Below are 23768 nucleotides of genomic sequence, written 5' to 3' on the forward strand. Positions count from 1 at the left end.
TGCAGCCACTGAAGAACAGAGCACCTGATTTTCAGCAGCAACACAGCTATCAAATATAAGCAGTCATATATTGGATTAAGTTAGATAGTAACTGTAGTGAACAAGAAGCCACCAGAATAGGAGTCCCCCAAGTTTTATCTGAGGCCAAACACTTAGTGTTGATTGCTGTATAACAAGAATTTGCCTCTAACAAGTTCTTTGGGGCTCAGTAACATTAATGAAACCTCAGTGGAAGGAAGACTATTCTGTCGTGAGTTCTTTAAGGAACCATGTCTTCAGTTCACCTTGTTAAAAAGGTTCACAGATAAATCCATATGTACATGCTCCAGACCAATCATAAGGTTTTGTGTCAGTAGACTCTCATCTCTAAGTGTAGGGTTTTGGTTCACAGTTAACAGAATCAATTAAAAGATACAAGTTTATTGTAGTCAGTTCCTCTTTCTGAACATTTGTCTGGATGCCCACAGAAGGACAGGAAGCCTTCTTCTGCCTCAGTACAGTGCTGGTCACCAATGCAATCTGAGGAATCAGATAAACACGCCTCAGGGTGTGCTGGGTGAAGGGATGAAAATCAATTCCTCAATGCAGTAAGGGCTTGGATGGAATCCAGACTTATTTTATAATTTTTTTATTCCAAGAGCTCAGTTCACAGAATCCACAGGAAAATTCTGGAGCTGAGTCCTTACACGTTTGCTGAAGAGACAGGTATTTGTGACCTCCCTGCACTGTGCATTCTGCTATAACAAGGATGAAGCCTGGGGTCAGGTGCATTGCCCGGGACCCTGTCAGACTTTCAACCTGTTCAATTAACTTTATCAAATCAAACAATTTCCACTGGAGCACCAAGAGGCACTTCTTTTCAGTGAAAGCTATTCCTTTGGCAAACCACGACTAGTAGAGGGCAGCTGCTTTAGCACTTCAGCAACCAGAAAGAAAAAGGAAAAAAAAAAAAACCCAAACGCCTCTGGATTTTATTTTTATTGTAATATGGGGGAGGTAGAGAAGGAAGAAATCCTTTCTCCCCCAGTCTCTTTGCTCTCTGCAAAGGACTCAGCTGCTGGGCTGGTATTTCCAAAAACAGAATGAAGGAGGGACAAGACAAACGAGGCGCCGACAAGCTCATGAGCGGAGCGGGGAGGCTTCGGGTGAGGACGGCGCTCCCGAGCGCAGTGATCACGACTGCGCGGGGCGGCACGAACGCCGGGATTCCTCCGGGATCACGCCGGGATCGCTCCGGGATCGCGCCGGGATCGCGGCTCCCGCAGGTCCCGGTGCCCGCGGGCCGTTCCCGGTGCGGAGGCGCCCCCTGCAGGCGCTGGCGCGCTGTGCACGGCAAGCGGAGGCGCGGCTTCCCCCGGCCCAGCCCGGCCCGGCCCGGCCCGGCCGAGCGCCCGCCGGGAATCCCCAGGGCTGCGGGGGCACTCGGGACAGAAGGCAGCCCAATTCCTGTGGCTGTGCCTAGAGTCTCGGCAGAGGAAACAAAACGCAGCTGAGAACATAGGGCTGTGACAGATGTGGTTAATCCAGTTGTCAGACTTGGTGCAAGACTGGAGTCGTTGTCAACATACATATTATAAACCACAGACCATAAGGAAGCTGGAAACAGCATAATTGGCGGAGGGCATCTGGAGGCAACAGCAAGTCAGAGGTGAGAGAAGGAACACAGGCTATTGCAGACCAACTGGATGAGAGAGACTAAATACACGCTTAGAATCACAGAATCGTTAAGGTTGGAAAAGACCTCCAAGATCAAGTCCAGTCTTTGACCAAATAATAGCACCTGGTCAATGAAACCATACAGCATTAAATGTCATGTGCAGACATTTCTTGAACGTTTCTGGGGATGTGGACTCCAACACATGCCTGCACAGCTTGTTCCAATGCCTGACCACCCCCTTTCAGAGAAGAAATTCTTCCTGTTCAAAACAGAAGTCAAAATCTCAGCCATGGCTTCATCCAGGTTCAGACATCAGAAGCTTCCTTCTGCATTTCACCATGAGATTGGATGTGTTATTAGACTGAGGAACACTACCAAATAATTGTAAGATTACACTAAGACTAAATCTCTGTATCATGAATAGCACATGCTGGCAAGTAACAAGCTGAAATAAAAAGAATCAGCTCCAGCTGCTCACTGATATCACCAACACACACCTACTAAGCAGCAAATTAATTCACTTTTTCAAAACGAAGAACTGCGTGGTCTTCTAACAACTCCTCCACTTAATCAGCCTAGTTTTCCTCATCTAAGTTTTCCTTACTTACATCTGCACCATAAATTTGCATCGTAGTTGCACAGCAAAAGCAACAAATATTTCTTCCCAAACAATAGCAAAGCTACCTGAAAGGAGACCCTGCAATATTTCCCATTTTTTTTCCTGCTACACCAGAATGTGATCCAAAACTTCTGAAGTGTTGCAGAGAAGCCTAGCTTGATGGGAAATGAGAACTCTAACTAACAGTTAGTGATAGATCCAAAAACGTGTAAAAATAAACATCCTAAGAATTAAAATGAGAGGGTAGAGTTTTGATATTGGCCAAAATGTTAGAACTTTAAATAAAGTAATCAATATCCCTGTAAAGCAGCTAAAGATGAAATAGTTGATAAAAAGCAAGCTTTGTCAAGAACATGAGAAGGGTCACAAAACAAAAGGCAAACAAAGGAAATAGGGTGAACATAAAAGAGTTGTTTTCATAACATCTTCTCTTAGCTATATTAAGTCTACAAAATTCATCTGCTTGGAGGCAGTCCTTTCTTCTCCATTTACTACTTCAGTAATTTACCCTCTTACCCTTGGTTTTACAAATTCCACTGAAGGTGGATGCCTGACTTACCTAAGATAGATGGATAAGCACCCAAAGGCTACATCAGTGCTCTTAAGCTTTTTGGCTCTGTCAGTGGATCACAGTCAGCGTTCAGTTCTTCTTGCAGATACACTGTGCAGCCTTATCAGCAAACTAGGAAATATCACAAAGCTTTACAATATAGTTTGAGAATTCCTGAAATAGGTTTTGCTAAGACATTTGATACACTTTTCCATATCTCACCCTAATTCACATTTTTAGATCTCTTCTGAGTAAGGAACAGAAATTGATTTTGAAACTGGCTGCCATGGTGAGAGTTTCTGGTGGTGCATTGTACACGATATTGATGTGAATCAGTGTTCTGTGGAGAATACAGTGGATTGGGTTTACAAGGACTGTACAAAAAAGATCTTTCCAAGGAGCACAGTAAAACATTATACGATCTCTAGTTAGGAAAAAAATTACTAAAGTAAATATAACAAGATTAAATTAAAAATGAAAAAAAACTCGTGTTAGAGGGAAGGAATAATCCAATTATCATTGCATGTATAATTATGAAACATTAATTTCCCATCTGATAGCATATGAAGAGTAAGTACCAAGGAACAATTAAACACTGCTTCAAATGAAAAGCAATATATCTTTTTCTTCTCTTCCCTAAATGCTCATACTCTAAGAGTACAGAAGAACTCATCTGTGCTAAGTTGACAGGAAATTTCAGATCTGAAGCTGAAGGACTGGAATGATGCTTTTCAGTTCAAAGATGATTTGGATTCTGTATCCTACATCAGGCAGGAGTAACAGCTACAGCAAATCTGGCTACCATAGCTTTACTGAATACTGAAGGAAAGAAAAAGGAGCAGCTAGATTACAATTCACTTTTGAATATGCTGTAGAGCAACTGTTTACTGAGACTATGAGAGATCTTCCCAGGTAAAGTGGATAGAGCACACCAAGGAAAAGCTGCTTGAACCAAAAAACATCCACTAAGACAGGAAACTGTGCAAAACATTCATCAGCTACTTGCAAAGCAGATCTCACAGGTGATAATGGATTATGAGCATAGAAACTTCATTCTGTATTTAGCAGACATGTAATTTACATGGAACAAGCAGGGCCAAAAATGCCTCCATTGCCCTTTATCAAGTTCCCTTTTCTACCAAACAGAACAGATTATATTAACACTTTTTCCACACAGGATTTTATGTAACAAATAAGAGTACCAAACACTCACAACTGGTTTGTGCACAGAGGAGAAAAAAAATCTATTTCATTACTAATTGATGAACTCCACAGATTATTTATCACAGAAAAGACAATGGATCAGAAAATAATCAGCTATGTTAATAGTCAAGTTACAACTCCCATTAAGTGTTTGAACACCTCACTGTCCCCTTCTCAGCTGCAGATGAGCCTTCCTGGCCAAACCAGGTCTCTGGGCAGCCATCACAGCTTTGTCTCAAGCTGTGGAATTTTGCCATATGTTTTATGAGCTATCATCTGACTGAAAAGACAGATCCAGACACCATTGCTGAGACATGAGAGAAGATTACTTTCACACAAAATTTTCTATGTCATAGGAGGCTGAATATTGAAAAAGATTTCCACTTTTCCAACTTCTTTCAATACTATGCTATATAAACACAGGGTTACATTAATATATTTCTGATACTCTTCCATGCAAAAAGAACAGTTGCCACATATTATGCAAAAAGAAGCCTTATCCTGACACTCATCACTCTTTGATGTGTTCCACATGTACAAAATTTGAGAGCAGCCAAGTATAAAACAGAGAAAACTCTTCAGTCCCTCACATTTTCCAACACAAACATCACAGCTCCACAAAGAATGCTGCAAATAGGCCTGACCTTACCAAGACAGCAGAATAAAAGCTCTGTCCAGGGTGAAGCTGTGATTTTATTTTATTTTTTAAACTGCAGATGGATGTAGTCAGGATTAATATGACAGCACACCAATCAACACTGGTGTTAAGATCTCACAAAAAGAGCATGGAAAAGTGGCATAAATAAGGACTGAGGGTAAGGCTGATTTACACTTTGTACCACAGAGAAGGGAAGGGCTTCGCAGAGATGGCTGGAGATGAAAGCTGCTTCTGCCCTCCACTATCAGACTAACACTGCTTGGCAGAAGACATCTCTTGTGCTAAAGAACACTGTCACATGCAAAACAAAGAAGGTAACAAATACTTTATCGGAAATACCCTCAATTTAGACACGATGAAGGTTCTTTCTGAGATATATGACAGTGCTGAAGAATGCTCAAATCTTGCTACAGTTTGGGACCAAGCAAAGAGAAACTTTGGTAATGTTTTAAAGAAGGATTAAGTACTTTTCCTACAACACGTTGACTCAGGACCTTCTCTGCTTGGTATCAGTCCCACATCGGATCATAAACATGCCTCTACCAATAACAATCTAAAGGGTAGGCTGTGGCAGTTTTTAAGGGACAATAAAACAATGTCCAATAAGATAATCCAAGAAAAGGTACCAGTTTATGTGGTCTTCTGCAATGTAACAACAGTAGGATTTGTGAGAATACTCTCGAGGGACAAGTGTCAGGAAACAGTTGGGGGACACCTACAAAGGCCACTTCACAGAAAACCTCATTTTGCTTCTTGCATCAGCCATCACATTAGTTGTGTTATGTCATTGGCACAAGAGATATTTTGAGTGAGTGTAATACTCATCAATAATGGAAGGATGAAAGATAATCACTTGCCAAAGGAAGGGTCAGGAAGTGAGCAGAAGTTGTTCCAAATGAAACAGACCTGTTAACAGGAAGGCTTGGTTGACTCAAGGAATATCTTTTATACACAAATCACAACCATTTAACAATACAGGAATCTTTGTTGTACACCAACCAAAACATATGGCAAAGGACAAACATATTCAGGAGATCTCACCACACCTGCTTTTGGTCACCCTTCCTGCTCTGGAGCCAGGAATGAAACACAGGCCCCTGCAGTCCACTGTACACCTTTCATCCCAAGTAACTGCACTGGTTGCACCACAAAACTCACCTGAGGCCCATAAAAAAAAGGGCAGAAATAAATTATATATGTTCTAAAAACTGGAAAGATATCTGGAAACACTTTAACTTTAAAAAACATTTCTCTGTATAGAGAAAGAATAACTTAGACCCTGAGGATTCAGTATGTTTCCAAAGTGAACTTCCAGTGTACTACCAGAGTAAACTGAAATAGAGACAAGATATCGCCATATTCCAGTGTAGTATCTTAAACCATGAGACTATCCCTTCATTAAAATGCTAAATAACTTGAACACTTCATCTGATGATAAACTTAACATCTATAAATACATTACTGAAGTGAAAAAAATATCAATGATGATTTTGAAAGCATGATTTTATATTAATTTCATGTCATAAAACTTATTTATGTCAATAAAGCTTATTTAATGCAAGCATCTTTAGAAGATCTAGAATTAGCCAGATTTTAAGACTATTTGCAGCAGGTTTTCATTATCAATTCATATTTCATTTTCCAAGGTGCCGTTTGGTATTAATGAATATTCAGAAGTTCTAGTCCCTTCTAAAACTAAAATGAGATTTTCTTGAATCCCATTCCATTCCTTCTTAAAAGTTTAATTTTAAAAGGCTTGAGTCCTTTCAAGTACTACCTATCAAATTTCTTCAATTGGACCAAGGTACCTCTTGGGTATTCATTTGATAGAATGAGGTTTGTTTAATGATCATAGCATTAAAAGCTCTTGCTCTGAAGACATGTACTAGTACACTGGGGAACATGGTGTAAAAACAAAACATGAAGCAGGGCTTCCTCCTTCTTTCCTTCCTGACTTCCTCCCTCTAAATCATATATCCATAAAAAATTACTTAGACATGTGCTTTCTTACTTTGCCAATGGACCATTTGCCCCAAAATAGTTATTCCTTAGTCATTCTATGCCCAGTCTTGTTCCTGTTAATGCTGAGACATTGGAAAAATCTTCATTTACCTCAATGGTACAGGATAAGACCATCAAAGAACTCATCTCTCTAAAATTCACCAGTCATCTAAAAGTACTGCTGCCCAGCAAATTCGAAATAACAAATGCACACAGAGCAAGGTCCATTTCTCAGTTTTATCTCCAGGAATATATTGGTATAAAAACTGGCAGGTCAATGCAACTTTTTATGGCTCCTCCTACTGGTGTAAATGCCAACAACCCATTGTAGAGCCTCTAGTGACAGGACCCTACCACAGCATTGCCTTCTTTGTTGTACAGGCTGCTGTCATTTTTTAACTCCCTTTTCTGATTTTTCCCACCACTGCTAATTCCTGTCAGGTGCCCTTAGATCTTGCTCAGTACTACTGCTTCAAATTCTTTCTGTTCTGTCTTTGGGTTCAACACCTTAAAAATACTTCTCAACTGCAGCTGAATAAGGTTCAAGCACATACTCCACTCCTTGAATCCAAGGACTTAATGAATTAAAAAGCCTAACAGTTTCTTATTAGACTATTCCATATTTCATTTGCCCTATCTGGCTGCAAAATGCATTTCACTGGATGGTTCTGAGGTACTCAGTAAGTACTCAGTAAGCAAATCATAGGACCATAGAAGAATTCAGATTGGAAGGGACCTTAGCAGATTTCTAGCCCAACCTGCAGCTTTAAACAAGGTCAGCTATGAGATCAGATCAGGTAAGTTTCCAGATGAAGAATTTTTTTTCTTATACATCTGCAGCTGCTCCTTGTCAGAACTAGTAAAAAGGTATAAATCTCCACAAAGATAAAGATAGTTTTGGTTGTGTCTTTGTCCACAACTTGATAAGCTGTAATCGGCAAGAGTCTCAAGTAAAAGCCACACTTCTCAATACCTATGGTTAACAACTGTTAGATATGTTTGCTCAAGATTATTTCCCTGGCTTATGACCATGCCTTAGATTTTATCTTCGAATAAAGTTTAAATATAATTTTCATGTCACTTTGTTTAAGAAATTTTCCATCATATTTTTCCGTATCAAAACAGCCTGTTTCCATGCTCCTTCCATGCTCTAATTTTTCTGAGCCACAAATCTGTTCTTTCTCTTTATTAGATTTCAAATAATCAGAGTCACAGGGACCAACAGGACTGGAAATACCCTCCTGAGTTAATGACTCCACTCAAAATATTATCACAATATACTTTCATAAAATCTCAAGATACAGATATTGATTGTGTTTCTTCTTTGATAGTTGCTGAAATAAAGTTCTTTCCTGTGGATTTACTTTGTAACACTCGTACCAGTATTTTCCCTATACCTCTTTTGTGTAAAGTAAGAAAGATTGATCATAATTCCTCTTTTTCATAGAGGTCTATAAAGTTCAAATTTTCGCATGTCTGCAACAAAACTCCAAGGTTTCTATCAGTGTTTATACTGAAATGAAAATGTCTTCCTTTCAACTTCATCTCACAGTGCAATAATTCTAGAAAGAGAATATAGTAAAGCAGTACTAGAAAATATTTCAAAATAGCTTCATTTCTTCTGGTAGTGCTCTGGATGCAGTCATTTCTGTACACATGGGTGGAGACACAGACTACATTCCCACAGACGGCATTCAGCAGATGGTAACTGAGAGGAAATGGGCACAATGGTTATGTACTAAACCTTAACACTTAGCAAACCAATACAAACCACCTCTTACATTTGTGTGCATGTACTCACGGCTACATAGTAAACAAATATGGGCAGTTTGTCATGTTTGCAATCATTCACATATTATCAGAAAGAAAATAGCAACAGGAATGAAGGCAAAATTGGAAACAACACAAGTACACATGTACGTGATCAGACACTGACTGAAACACACATTAGTTAACAATGCGTTATTGTTAAGACTGAGATTTGTATGTGAAACTCAAATTCCTGCTTAATGCTAAATGGCTGAATGCCAATTTCCAGTTTTGCATACCACCACTGCAGAGAACAAATCAGTGTTCCATATTAAACTTACAATTAATTACAGACTAATTACTAGTTGGTATATGAGCAAAGATGCTATTTAACTCCCAAGTTACATTTGCTAAACTCGTGCCAATTCAAAGCGATCAGCCAAAAGACAACTACAGCAAACTGAGTAGGAGTTAACAAGTCAAGCGGCTCACAACAGGATCAATATCAATTTCTAAAGTAAATAAGAAAACAATACAATTTTGCATTCAATATATTCTTTTAAGAAAAGAGAGACAGTTTTGAAGGTTTGGAGGTCCTGTGTGTATTTGTGGAGTAACCATGATAGAACAAAGAAATATTTTTTACACTAGGCAAGGAAAGTATGTGTAACTGAGAAGCAGCACCCTATACGATGAAGGAAAGACTGTACAAAAGAGTGGTTGGTTGTACTCAAGCCACATTTGGGACAGGAGTCAGGTTTTTTGGCTGGAAATAATAGTTTAGATTGATTTTAGATTGATCCTAGAAAAATACTGACTTTAAGAACCATAAAATACTGGAATAGAGAGATGCAAAAATCTGCTTCATTGCAAGTTTTCCAGAACAAAGCTAGACAAACATCTGTCTAGCAAGGACATCAGTAGAGCAAAATGAACTTGTGTATTGATCCTGCTTCAGACTAAGGGAGGGGCTCAGTTGGGATAACTTCCTACCCAAAATCCTACGAACACAAAGATTAATTTTTTTTTTTTAAAGAGTGGGGAGAGGCACAAAAAAAGAATATGAATGCAAGGTCAAACACCTCAATGAAAGAGAAAATTTACATAAATTACATTTTCCTCATAGGATGTTTCTTAACGGTTGGGTTTGGGTTTTTTTTTTATTTGGAATGAACAGGGTGAGGCCTTTACCCACACACAGACTGATTTCTTTACTTATTATATTCACCCTGAACTATCTGAAATTGTCTTTTGAAGAAATGAGGCTATCACTTACCAAATCCTGTGAAAGCTGGAATACTCCCTCTGCTCTAAACCTTGCAACTCTCTAGTCACACATTCAACAAAAAAGCCTCAGTGCACAGTCACAATCTATTAACAGTGAAGTAAAACAATTCACCACATTTTAAGTAAGTAAAATATTGCTGATAGTGCATACTTTACCAGTTATGTCATGCTGTTTGAATGACTCACTGTAGATTTGATACTGATTAGGGCAATGTTTCTTCAGCCATTTGCAGACATCCTGCTGTGTCCATAACGCCACAGGCTTAGTCAGCTTCACGGTCCCAGACTAGGAAAAAAGAATGAAGAACAGAAATTATGTTTACACACAAATTTTGGAAATATTAATCTGTGACATCCATATATGATATTAAAATACTAAATGCAAAAAAGAGCTGCTCTGACAGATGTCCAGTAATAGCCAGCCCATTACACAAGACCCTGCTGTTCAAATACATCACACAGGAATCACACACAGTGGAAGGTTCTTTAACATTACTTTCCATTGCATTCATGTTCCTTGCATCAGAGAACCATACTGCACTTGAATAAATAGTTTTAAGAACGACTAATGACTACAGCCAAAGGATAATAGATGCACACTTTGAATAGTTCAAACTCACAGAAGAGTTGTACATTTGTGCCCCAGTTTGGATATAATCACAGAAGACCAGGAGTACCCTCTGGTCAGGCATGATCCTCAACTACAATGACAAAAGATCTTGCAACAAAGGCCTTTAGTGCCAACAAGCCTGAAGACTGATTTTGCCTGGGAAGAGGAGACTACACACCAATGTACATGGAGCTGGTGATATTGATTCATACTGAGCATTTCAACTGACAAAATTCCTAATTTGAATGATGTTCACAACCAGGTATAGTTTTTCTGCTTCCTTTTTACCTTTAACTTTTCTACAATCACATTTACAGGAAATAAGTAGGACTCCCACTTTAATCAGTTGATCCCTTATAAATGAGTAATAATTTTTAAAAAGAACACCGTTCAGTACTTTTCTTAGAATTCAGTTTTATAATAGATTATCAGTTTATAAATAAATATTCATAAATTGATTGCCTTATTATATGTATAAAGTCACATTTCATTTAATCAAACAATTCACCGTTGCAGATACACTTTTTAACTGTGTAAGAATGCTGATTTCTAAGCTACCTGAACTGAAGGGATTTAAAACCTCTTGTCAAAATAGGCAAAAAAAAAAAAATTCTAAGTGATTAATTTTTTTTTTCTGCAACACGATCTGCACAAAAGACTAAAGAAAGTTTAAACAGATGGACATGTATTACCAACAATAAATGTTTTACTGGATGCTGTTGATGGAAGTGAGTGTGAACATCAATGTATACATTTATTTCATATTTTGCCAAGGAGTGAGTCTAGGGAATAAAATCAAAGTGTCTGTTTCAATGCAGAATACTGTCCTCCAGCTCCCTGGTGGTGTAAAAGTTTCAAGAGAAGTTTCTCTGCATGAATTTGAGGTGAAGGGGAATGTCATCTCAACCCATCTTCTCCACCAGGACTCATGGCAGACTCCCTCAATGTCACCAGCCAGGGTTTATCCCAGCATTTACTCAGACTTTGTCAGACAGACTTTTACAAAGTTGCTTTGAAACTTTTAATTACTAGAAGCCCTAAAGACCAAAGCAGTTTTAAGCTAGTGTTTGCATGTCCTATTAAGTCCCTAAAGTACGTCATGCAAAGATAGTAAGTTAGGGCCAGGGATTATGGCAGACCTAAAAATCCAGCAGGCAAATGTGTCTTGAATTTCTCATGTCCAGTTGTCCCTATCTCTTTTTTTATTGCCTGTGTAGAAGTTAAAAAAAACTGTGGGAAAATCATGGTTGAATATATAATACAATGTACATCCCCTAGCTCAGCCTTTCGTGGTTTGAAGAAAAATAAACTCATCAGAAACTTGAATCCTGTTTCAAACACACTAAATAGGCATCATCCATATTTAGAGATATAATAATAATAATGCACAAAACCACCACAAAATCAGTCTCATCTGCTGCTGCCACCCACCAAAATACAGAAACTTGACTGACAGATTTGGTCTTCACAGAAAAAGAAACTTCCAGAGGTGTTGAGGGTGCACAAAAACCAGGACAGCATTTGCCCTACCCCTATGCTTTCTGAGCAGCTCATCAGTCTTCTACACACACAGGATCCCGCACTGGTCTGGAGAAGGCACAACCTCTGCAAGGAGAGCAACTGCCCTGTAACTCCCAGCTCCTCATGCAACTCAGGAGATTAAGCAGCCCTCCAGCTTCTCTGGTCCTCTTGATACTGCTATTTAAGTCAAAGAAGAAACTGAATTTCAATGAGGAGTCCAATATTAAGCAATCAGTTAGCTGATTTTTTGTTACCCACAAATATAAATGGGTGTCCTCCTCAAATTACATCAAAGTAATAAGTAAAAATAGCCATGTGACACAAGCAGTCTCTCTGAATCCATAGAAATCCCTGAACAACAGGCTCGAGACTTCACTGTCTATCTTTATATGTGTTACTGCTTACATTTTAAGAATTTTTTTTTTTTTGCATTAGAATTTTTGAAGACTAGAGAAAAGTCTGTCAGCCCTTGAAAAACAAATGGTTAATAGTTTTTCTGGTACATCATAAAATTACTTAAATGATAAATATTTGTATACAAATATATACAGCTAACTATAGACTTACAATCTATTTATTTCTAGATGAAAGTACACAAGCAGTGCCAATGTTTGTTTAAACAAAGAGGCTGTTCTTTTCACTTCAGCAACTATTGTCCTCTTAAAAGGTTTAAGCACCATCATGTTAAATATCTGAAGTACAAGTTTATTAACAATTCTAGCACAAATTTAACACATCCCTCTATGCCTACAGAACTGAAAGATCATTTCAAATGTAGCTTTTATGCTGTGCAATATACAGATCCCTGCACAGCAAGCATACATGCTGACTTCTACAATGTTTGGAACCATGATAGAAACATTTAAACTTGTAACTACAGTCCAAAGAGGACATTTCTACATGGACAACATCAAATGTTAGGTTTAGTTTTCTAATTCCTAAGGACTTGATGAGTTAGAAGAATAAATGGGGTTTAAAGCAATAATACTAAAGCATGTATTCGCTTTGATTTTTGGAACATCATACCCAAAATATTTTATAACCAGATGCTTCAAATGAAAGGCTCCTAAAAATATGCTTTCCTCCCACAAAATTCATTTATTTGTGTCTTCCCTAGAAGAGAAGGCTAGATCTCATACAAAAAACATCCCAGTAAACCAAAGAAAATTACCTGTACCCTAAACATACCTACTAAAAGACATTAACTACATATGAACTACCTACAAAGGTGAAAAAGATATTATGTTTTACTTTATTTCTCTTTATTAGCTCAGTCAAAGAATAGGCCCAAACTGATTAAAATAAAATAATGTATTTTAAAAAATACCTTTGATCTGGCCTTCCTTTTAATTTTCTTGACATAAACTCATCCTAAAATCACCCTTTGCTGGCAACTCTGTAATAGTTTTAATCTTGCCAAATGCTATGCCAAGTCTTGTGCTAGATATAGATCTAATGAGAATAGAAGTCTACAATATTCTGGTCTTTGCTTGTATATTTGAAGGAAAACCTGTTTCTTCAGGATTTTGTGATAATTTTTTTCTTCTAGATTTCCCAAACACAACTTTTGTTACATGTATCTCAAAATATAAAAATGACTGCCAAGAAGAATAAAAACCATATTTACTACTTGAGAAAATTTCATGCTTTCTTCGTTCCATGGTGCAGGGAAGATAGTACTCAACATCACTAACTCAAGAATAAATAAATAAACAAATCAAACTTACAGCCTGTGCATTACTACAGAGTGTATTTCAGTATTCAGAATAGCACCAGCTACCAAGCCACGCTCTTTCTAAGCAATGACAGGCAAGTTATCTCTTCAGCCTTCCAGGTGCAATTTTTACCAAGCCTGCCAGCTTTGAAGGTCAATTTATTCACCAGAATTTCTTTGTCTTTATTTATCATATTTTACTCCAGAAAGAAAGCGCCTCTGTATTTTTGAGTGATGAAGGATTCAGTCGCATAATTTAAACTACACTACATACTTTAAAACAAGCTATTTGAAAGTGCTTCTCCAACTCTAACATTTTGTGTATTTACAAACCTGCTCAGATTACAAAAGTCAGGGATTGTGAAGGTGAGGATGCTCAGTCAAATAGGGCTGCAGGTTGGTGGAATAAGGCTGTCTCATACTGTTTGTAACACCCAGTTTGCCAACATACTGATCCTGACATGTAAGCAGTGTCAATGCGTACTTACATTCAAATTTACCCCAAGTCAGACCCTACCACTTCTTTTATGAAACAGATAGATAAAAAAGGCACTGCTGAAAGCATTAAGGCAGATTCTGATCCAATATACACCTTGAAAGACTCTGCTCTGGGGTTTTGAGTTTAACTAGAAAAAGACAAAGCAGAACCAATTTTGTTACAGCTGCGTTGGTCAAAGGACTGTCACGGTTTAGACTCTGCCAGCAAGTAAATACCACACAGCTGCTCACTCACTTGCTCCCCCAGAGGGATGGGGAGAAGAACCAGATAAAAAAGTTAAACTCATGGGCTAATATAAGAAGAGTTTAATAAGTGAAACAAAAAAAAATATAATAATATTAATGTTAATAGTAGCAATGATAATAATGATGATGATACTAATGATAGTGATTAAAAGGAAGGGAAAAATGAGAAAGAAAGTAACCCTCCAGTAAAACAAGTGATGCCCAATACAGTTGCTGACCACTTGCTCAGCAATACTCAGCCCATCCCCAGTGCTTGGCTCCTTCTGGCTGTTGTGGTTTAACCCCAGCCAGCAGCCAAGCCCCAGACAGCCACTCACTCCCTCTCCCACCAGTGGGGTCAGGGAGAGAATCAGAAGGGTAAAAGCCAGAAAACTCATGGTCTGAGATAAAGATAATTTAATAGGGGAATCAAAAGCCACACACAGAAGCAAAGGATAATAAGGAATTCATTCACTGCTTCCCAGGGGCAGGCAGGTGTTCAGCCATCTCCAGAAGAGCAGGGGCCTATCACATGCAGCAGTGACTTGGGAAGACAAACACCATCACTCTAAACATCCTCCCTTGTCCTTTCTTCCCCACACTTTATATCCTGAGCATGATGTCATATGGTTTGGAATTTCCCTTAGGCCAGTTTGGGTCACCTGTGCTGCCTGTGTCTCCTCCCAACCTCCGAGGCACCCCCAATTTCCTTACCACCATGGCCATATGAAAAGCAGAAAAGGCCCTGGCTCTCTGCAAGCCCTGATCAGCAATAGCAAAAGCATCTCTATATTATCAACTTTGTGTTCAGCACAAATCCAAAACATAGTCTCATATTATCCACTGTGAATTAACTCTACCCCAGATGAAACCAGCACGCTGGCCAACACCCACCTAGATTTTCATACTAAAAATGATATCCTATGGAATGGAATATATTCCATAGGCTATTCATTTTTAGTATGAAAACCCGGGTTGTCATATTGAAAATGGATACCCTGTGGAACATACCCATTCAGGTCACCTGTCCTGGCCATGCTCCCTCTCAGCTCCTGCTACAGCTTCTCATAGGCAAAGCATGAGACACTGAAAAGTCCTTGACTCAGGGCAAGCACAGCTTAGCAACAACCAGAACATCCATGTGTTACCAACATTATTTTTTTACTGAATCCAAAACACAGCACAGTACCAGTGACTAAGAAGAAAACCAAGTCTATTCCAGCTGAAAATACAACAGAACACAAGCAAGGCAAAGCTACAAGCAGAAGCACCACAATTTATTAGACCAGCAGTATGGGTTCTTCCAGCTGTGTTTCAGACACAAGTGCTCAATGCTGAACTATTATGTCATCCCAGTCAGACAGTTTGAGGGCAAAGGGGACTCAGTTGTGAGGGGTGATATGAGACAAGCAAAGGGAAGAAGCAGTAAGGTTGTTGTGACCTAGCAGGGACAGAGAGAGCAGTATGGGTGGCTGTCACAAGAATAATACAGTCAGCTGGGGCACAAAACATTAAAATGGGTCAGAAAACCATTGACATGTCTGTGCTCAGAGGAAGAGACTGGAAGGAAAGAAATGGGATTGTTTCATACATCAAGATGAGAAGGAGACATTTCTTAAACCAAAACATAATGCCTCCTGCAAGCAAACTACAAATCGCCAATGATATATTTAAAAATTATAAAAATAAAATTTTATGTTTATCTGGCACAGATACATAAAGCAGGGAACTTTTCTACACAGCTCCAGGAGCGATCTAAGTTATGAAATCTTTCAGGCTGCTCCAGAAGCAAGACTAACAGCATCATCTTCATCCTTTTATGACAAGAAGAAGCAGGAGCAGCAATGGAAAGAAAGAATTTCAAAACCATTATTTTTTTTTAAATATGCTTGAGTTATATTTCTAAAGCTGACAAAATATCATATATTCCAAATTACTTCTCCAACATTAAGCTGCTTATACAGAATTCAGAATCAATGGCTAACATAAATGTGGCTTTACATCTAGGAAAAAAAAATGAGCCACACTTGTGAATGTGTTATTGAAAATACTGAAAAATCTGGAAAGGGTACATTTTTGTTTAGAAATACATTTTCTCAGATAGTCAGATCATTTATACTTACAGATTTTTCCAGAAAAGACAGAAGAAAATTACTTTAACAAGAAATGCCATAAAACCACTGAAATCTCCATTTTATTTGGTTCCCATCTATGTTGTTGAGAATTTTAATGCTAAGAAGGCATGAAAACAACAAACCAAATAAAATGTGTTTATTACAGAAAAAACAAGCAAACTAGGAAAATACTATATGACAGCTTATCTTTCATAACAGTGAATGTTAAAAAGATTGCTGATGAAAGATTGAATGTTTAAACTTGAATTGGATCAGAAATCCAGACACTGAACAGATGGTGACAGTCTTCTGGTATTGGGGGGGAAAGAAGAAAGTTAGAGAAGAAGATGTAGACACTGGGGCAGCACCAGCTCAGGGTACTGAGCACTCAGTGAACAGGATCAGGACAGCCCTCTCCAGAAAGGACCAGGTAGGGGAAAGACTGGAGACTGGCAAGGAAGTCATGGAAGGTAGGAGAAAAGTGGAAAAAGTACTGTAAAGTAGATTTTCTGTTCCCATCCTTCCTCTTCCTGAATGAAAATGTGAGGAAAAAAATGCTACCACTACAGGACTCCCTCCTACATTAGCAGCAGTGGTTCCCTGCCTCCTGTCTCTTCCCATCTTTTCACACCACCAAGGCCCAACTCACTCACCAGCTGATTTTTGTTGCCTCCAGTGGACTATAAAGAGCTGCCCCTGCCCAGACAATGCTTTGGTGGTGTTTAAAGCCAGCTCTGCACAAGCAGAAACTTCTACCCCAGGGTCCCAAATCCATGTAGCACCACCACTGGTTCAAAGACTGAACAAAGAGGGAGGCTTTCCCTGCCTTTCAAGCAACGGCAGGACTGACCTTCTGTACCAGTGCCACAAACAGGTATACTACAAACAGACTGCAAGGGGGGGAAGGGGGGGCGGGAAACAATTCCATTTATGAAACATAATGAAACTCATCTGAAAAGTAAGAAGTTGGTAAGAGGGAGTTAAGTCCCTCTGAAGATTGTTGCAAGTATAACCACCAGTAGGAAAGGCTAAAGGTATCCAATTAATATCAGTGAGCATTATCCTCATCAGGATAAAGACAGAACCAAAACAACAGGCAAAGATAAATAACGTGATGCATTTCCCACAAGAGTTCTCTCTCTCCATGAAATATCCCACTCTAAAAGCAAGAATCATGACTGGCAGATGCAGGTGTTGACATAAATGGCAGTGGCACTATCAGCAAACTGTGAAGAACTGAAATGTCAGAATGAAAAAGGAGAAGACAGAGCACTCCTCAGCATCATCAAAAGCCTAACATCATTCTAATTGCTAGCAAAAATCCTGAAAACCACAACTGGGACAGAGAGGTCAACACTAAAATCACAAGTAGGACAAGGAGCACCGTCAGTTTTAGGTTTTGACCTCCAAATCCAAATCAAAGCATATAATGTTTTAAAATTCACTTCATGTAAAAAAAACCTGTATTTTTAATCTTGTCAAATTTAAGAGCCTTTTCACTCACTACAGTGGATTCCTTCCAATCCAGAAATGAAATATTTGCTTTTGGATATTTGCTGAGAAAATGAAAAAGAAAGAGAGGAAGAGCTGCTCTGTTGAGGTAGGGGTTGCTACCTCACAAGGTATGTCAGTTCTTTGACACTTCTTCATTCGTGTGGTTCTGATTCCTCTTCTCTACCTCAGACAATTCATACCTGTCAAAATCTGGCTCTGACCACCACTATCTTATATAACCAATTACAGTTTTCACAAGTAAATACAAATCCTTCTTGTTTTACAAACAGAAACTTACTCTGTATCCTGCACAGATCTGGAGAACTATTTCTGCTTACACAGCAGATGCCCTACGAACCTACCTTGTACAGCTATGAAGACCAAAGGTTCCTCCTGGACCTGCTCTAGCCTGCTTACTAAAACTCTTCAGCCAAAGAAGAAACAGAATTAATTTTAATTAGTGGTGTTGGATTAACAGTAATTTACAACAAGTAATTAACTTAACTACTAGCACATGTTTTTTACTGCACTTTACCATACACCTCAACAAAAATAAAAATCTGAGATATTCATCCTTGACATGGCATGCACAACTCGCAGGTTAGCTCATTTTTTGTCCTGTCTCATGGACTAAGAACTACACCCACTGTGAAGAAGATTCATGGCATAAGTTTTCATCACAGAATATTCTCTTCAGACATGGATTAGCCACAGGAGAGTGCCCCATCTTGATAGAGCTGTAAGTTCAAATCCATTCAGGTGCATACAGAAAAGCAAACGGGAATACGTAATAACTAAGATGGTGATGAAATGAAGCTCCCCATCTCCCAACACATTCTCCTGAACTCTGAAATACTTTCTCAGCAACTAAAATTCCAGTTCTGAGGAAGTTCAGTATTTCTAAAATATAATTTCTCCATGTCTAGATTAAAATAAAAATTAAAATAAATAACTACACACAAAATCTACCCATACTACAAAACTGACAATTACAAATGAGTCTCCATTCCCACTTTTTCCTTTTTTTTTTTTAAGCCAATTCTGGCACCTCTGCAAGTTACAGTTTAGGCAGCTATATCTAGAGTTGAACCAAACCATGACTGCATATCAGGAATTCCATTAGGATAAATACAAAACAGGTATATAAGTAGGTACACTGATTTTCTCATAATTTCTCACCAACTTATTTAAAAATGGTCACACAGAAGAATTTATTACCTAAAATACAACCTGTAGAGCAACAAAATCCACTGGTCAAACTAGACTGGAAAAATGCTTAATTAGCACAAACTTAGAAATAATACACTAAAATCTTATTGCCTTATAGACTTACTTACTTATAGAAAAATAAGCAGCTAAAACCAAGAGCTAAAAATGTAGCGATCTGAAGGACAGAACAAAGTCTTGAATTTAAACTTGCAAATTCAGTAAAAAGAGTTAAAGGAAGTTGGTCAAGCTGTATTTGTTTTATAAATCATAAGACTACATCTGACTAATAAGTATATGTATTTGATGATACTTTATCTAAAGTTCTTCAGTCACCTAACTGTATCCTTTCAAGCACAGCTCAATTACCAGTTGTTAGCAGTATAAGTCACAAAACAAGCTGCCCTGAAATGAGAAGAACTAGACAGGACCATGACAGTTTTAAATGTACTTGTTTCATAGTCACATTATCCATATTAACATGCCTACGGACTGAAATGTAGCAATTAAAAATTATGATGTGTAGATTAATAGTGGAATTTTCTAAGGCTTATAAAAGTAATTTTCTTTACTAGGGATTCAACTACAATACAAATAGGTCTTTAATGGGGCGGGGGGGGGGGGGGGGGACGGGACGGCTGTACAGAGCAGTACCCTAGACTTTCCAGACATTTCAGATAGCACTGTTAGCAAACAAAATGTTCAGGGTATTCTAATCAAAGGATTGTTCAAATACAGGCTAAGCCTGACCCCAGAAACATGTAGTTAAGAGTGTCAGTGGGGGTTATGTTGTTTTTGGTGACATGCTTTTTAAAAATATACACATCAACGTCATAATATTGCTTTTGCTTTTACCTTTCTCTGGGGAGCTGTCATAATGATACTGGCAATTTTTATTTTTTTTATTTTTTTATTTTTGGGATTTACTAATGGAATTTCCCTGTCATAACAAATCTGCGCAGTACAGACCACACCTCACTCCTTCCATTTATAATTATTCTGTTGAGAAGATATTCAACACTGTATTTTTTAACAGCTGCTGTATATCAGAGGTAAATGGTTCAATTCTTCATCTTAAACACACAAATAGTGAAGCATTTCTATGAGGGAAGAGCTATAAAAGCTGTTACTTCTGTGTTAGCAATAAGTGAGGTTAATTCTGCCCTTAGCTCAACAGTACATCTGTATAAGGAGAACATCCAGTATCCTGAGAGGATCTTAATCCCTACTAAATGACAGGCTTTCTTATAAGGTCTACTCCTTCCAAGTGAATCACATTTTTGGCACCTTTGCTTCCAGCAGATGTGCCAATTAAGAGGCTTGCACTGTAAGAAGTAGGATAACCTTTCCATGCCAACTTTCAGGCTTTATGGGTAGGCTCATTCATATGCAGAAGGCAGATGCAGCAGCCAAGGCATTTAAGACCCCAGCAGCAATCAAAGTTTTCTAGATATCTTTGCCAGTTGACTCTTGAATATGTTTTCTTGAGCCAAATACATTTTGAGGAGAACGACTTTATAGTACATAAGTACAAGTAAGAAAAGGTCTGAGGCTGACTTGACAGGTCAATCTCTTGCTTCCCCAATAAGAATTCCAGCAAAAACAGGAGAAAAAAAGGCAGCTGTTGATAGAAGAGTCACATTAGCCTTGATTCATGCAAGAGCATTGCAATGCCTATGTATAGAAGGTCATAATGGATTTCTCAAATAAATTATCTAGAAGGTAGATCTATTACTTATTTTTCAAAACAAGCAGAGCACTTCTGATGTCAATGTAATTTATTGCTAATTACTTTTGAGAAACTAATCTTGTCTCCCTAATAAGGGAATTCCTGTATTTGCTTATCATCCTTATGAAGTCCTACATTCATAAAAAGAACTTAAGCACTACAATGCCCTTTTATCCCCTACAAAAAATCCAGGACCTTTTGCTGTTAATACTGTTGTTACTGTGTTTGTCTTATTCCATTGCTTTGAGCATTTAACAAATTCCTATAGGAGACCCATAGTCTCTCCTTTTTTGCCCCTCTTTTACTGGAAGGCGAATGGCTTATCTGGACCTTGATTTCCTGCTGGTGTTAAAACCAGCCCACATGGGAAAATGGGACGTTCCCAGGAATATCCAGCAGGCAGCTCCAGGGAGGCTAAGCAGGGCAGGAATGCCAGTGAATATTTGCATCTTCTGTTCCAGGTATCATTAAAAAATAAAGCCCAAATATGCCCAAAATGTACCACCAACATCTTCCTGGAGATTTTTATGCCCACCTGACCTCAATATGAGTAACATATGTCATAAGGAGATGAAAATGAGACAAGGGCTAAAGGAAGGTAAATTAAGCATAATAAGGAACAATATTCATCTGCTGTAATGCGTTGACTGCATATGTATCTTTTCTGCAGAGAGACTGTGATGGGATAACTAAATTAATGTCCAGGGAAGACAAATGGGCCCTGAATAAGAACTGGAAGTATTCTAATTAGACTTCTGAAAGAAACTCAGTTCCCTTCTCTTTCCTGGACCATTTGACTACAGTTTAAGATTCCATGAAAAATTCACACTAATCCTTCAGTTTCTGTTTGCAGACAGACCAGTAGCTCAGGCAGTGAATAGCAGGCAGTTCTCAAGATTTACTCCTGGGGCAAATCCATCTTACAAGCCAAAATTTAACTCTTGGCTAAATAGCTGATGTTCTGTAAGACAACAGCATAAAGACACACATAACTTTAAACATCTCAAATTTCCCATTAGGTCTGCCATGCTGTTCTGTCACCCAGATCAGGGCTTTTGTCTCAACAGCAGCCTTTGGCAAGTGGTATTTTTAAACAATTAACATATTTTCCTTCAGAGCTGGCATATTTTCTGAATGAAAAAATATACAGACAGGTCCAATATTACTCTAACCACATTAATAAGGAAATATTCATTTTTATGCAGGTTTTTATATCCATCTAATTACTGATGCATGAATGACTCCAGGTAAAATGCTCAGTGGCACTGATTCATTTAAGTCCTTTTCTAAGAAGCATTACATTTAAAAATAAACTTATTCCTATCTATCCAGAAACAGCAGGTGAAATTACAAAGTAAACATGCAAAAGAAAACTTAAAAATTGCAAATGGCTTGACAAATCTGATTTGCAATTTTATTTTAGACCATGCTATTGCAGTGTTTTACAGGTCAGTTGCCAAACTGCATTAGTCTTCTATATATTCTCCAATTCACAATATCTGTTCAAGGGTTTTATACTGAAACCTTCTGAATTTGTCCAAATTCAAAAGAGTACACAAACAGAAGCAAAAGTCATTGAAAAAATTTGAGGATGGGGGATGCTTCAAAGGCACGTAGAAAACACCTTTTTAGTTTTGTTTGTTTTGGCAGTCCCTCAAAAGACTCCATTTTCTAATCTCCCACGCATCAGAATTCAGAGAAATGAACTGTTAAAGAATGTTACCGGACCTTTCAGATGAAAACATGGCCAAACACAGGCAGCAACAGTAAATAGCTGATACAAAGAGCACCATCTACTGACAGGCAGCACTTTGACAGCCCCAGGGAGTTTTGCAAGGCACTGCATTCTATTGTCTTTCAGCTTTCGCGAATTCAGCTTTGTCTAAGAAGTGTGTCAGTACTTTTCACATTTTCTCACCTGCCCTGTCTCACCTAATATATTTAAGCTGTTCTTCTGCTCGTGGCCCACCAGAGCCCAGCTGCTCTGAGGTGCAGTAGTGTCGGAATCTGTGGGTATTGATGATTCCGAGATTGTAGAAAGTCTCTGTCTTTCTGCCCCGTTGCCAAAGAAGAAGCCATAATTCGTCTGTGCTGTTTTCAAGGTTCTTTGTTCTTGCTTATCTCTAACATGTTCTGCTGCCCTGCCGCAGGTCTGTCCTGCAGGGCAGTGTGCGGGGCTCTGCCCCTCAGTGGGATGGTACAAACATTATATACCAGAAACTACGTGTGCTATATTTACAATAATGTGCCAATATCTATCATCTACGTTGAACAGTGTGTCCCCAGCCTAAACCAATAGAAAAATGCCAACACTACAGTGAAACATGGAGGGCATGAAGAAGGAGGAAAAGGACAAGACACACCCAATTCCTCCATCTTGTCCCCTCTGAACCCCTAATCTAGAAACCTAAAATTTTACTTTTGCACCCATGCCACACTAAATTATTACTCATATCAAACACTCAGAGCTTTTAATTCATTCTGTAAGATTGAAAACTCCTCTCCATGGACAGAGATCAGAGACAGTGTCTCTGGGGGCTCTGTACAGGGGGGTTCCTGACCCCTGCCAGGGTCCCAGACCCTCCAGGGCAGCCAGAGGGAAGCCCTGGATTCCCACACAGTGGCACACTTTCCCATTTCCTTCCCATTTCACCTTGTGATTGAGGTTTCCCACATGGAGATGATCACCTCTTGTATACAGCTGCTATACCACCACCTTAAAATTATAAATTAGCATATCACCAGCTGTTTATGAGGACAGTTCCAAAACTTCCTTAGTCAACAAGGGTTTTCCACACTTAAGTCAAAAACGTTTGAACTGTCCCTAGATGAGAAATAATCACCCTCTTTGAAGGTTTACTTCATGCAATGAAATATGCTTCTATGTTTTCATGGAGAAGATTACATAGAGATGTATGTTTCCTCCTCACTTG

General features: G+C 38.6%; 1 protein-coding gene across 2 annotated transcripts in view; it reads right to left on the minus strand.

Moving 5' to 3' along the window:
• The window catches only part of SAMD12 (sterile alpha motif domain containing 12), a 167381-nt gene that overhangs the window by 109821 nt on the left and 33792 nt on the right, over positions 1-23768 (minus strand). For both annotated transcript variants that reach the window (NM_001245248.1, XM_072924000.1), the window contains 1 exon segment: positions 9881-10010. In NM_001245248.1, coding sequence (NP_001232177.1) covers positions 9881-10010 — 130 coding nt within the window.

The sequence above is a fragment of the Taeniopygia guttata genome, chromosome 2 (assembly GCF_048771995.1).
Source record: "Taeniopygia guttata chromosome 2, bTaeGut7.mat, whole genome shotgun sequence".
Classification (NCBI taxonomy): domain Eukaryota; kingdom Metazoa; phylum Chordata; class Aves; order Passeriformes; family Estrildidae; genus Taeniopygia; species Taeniopygia guttata.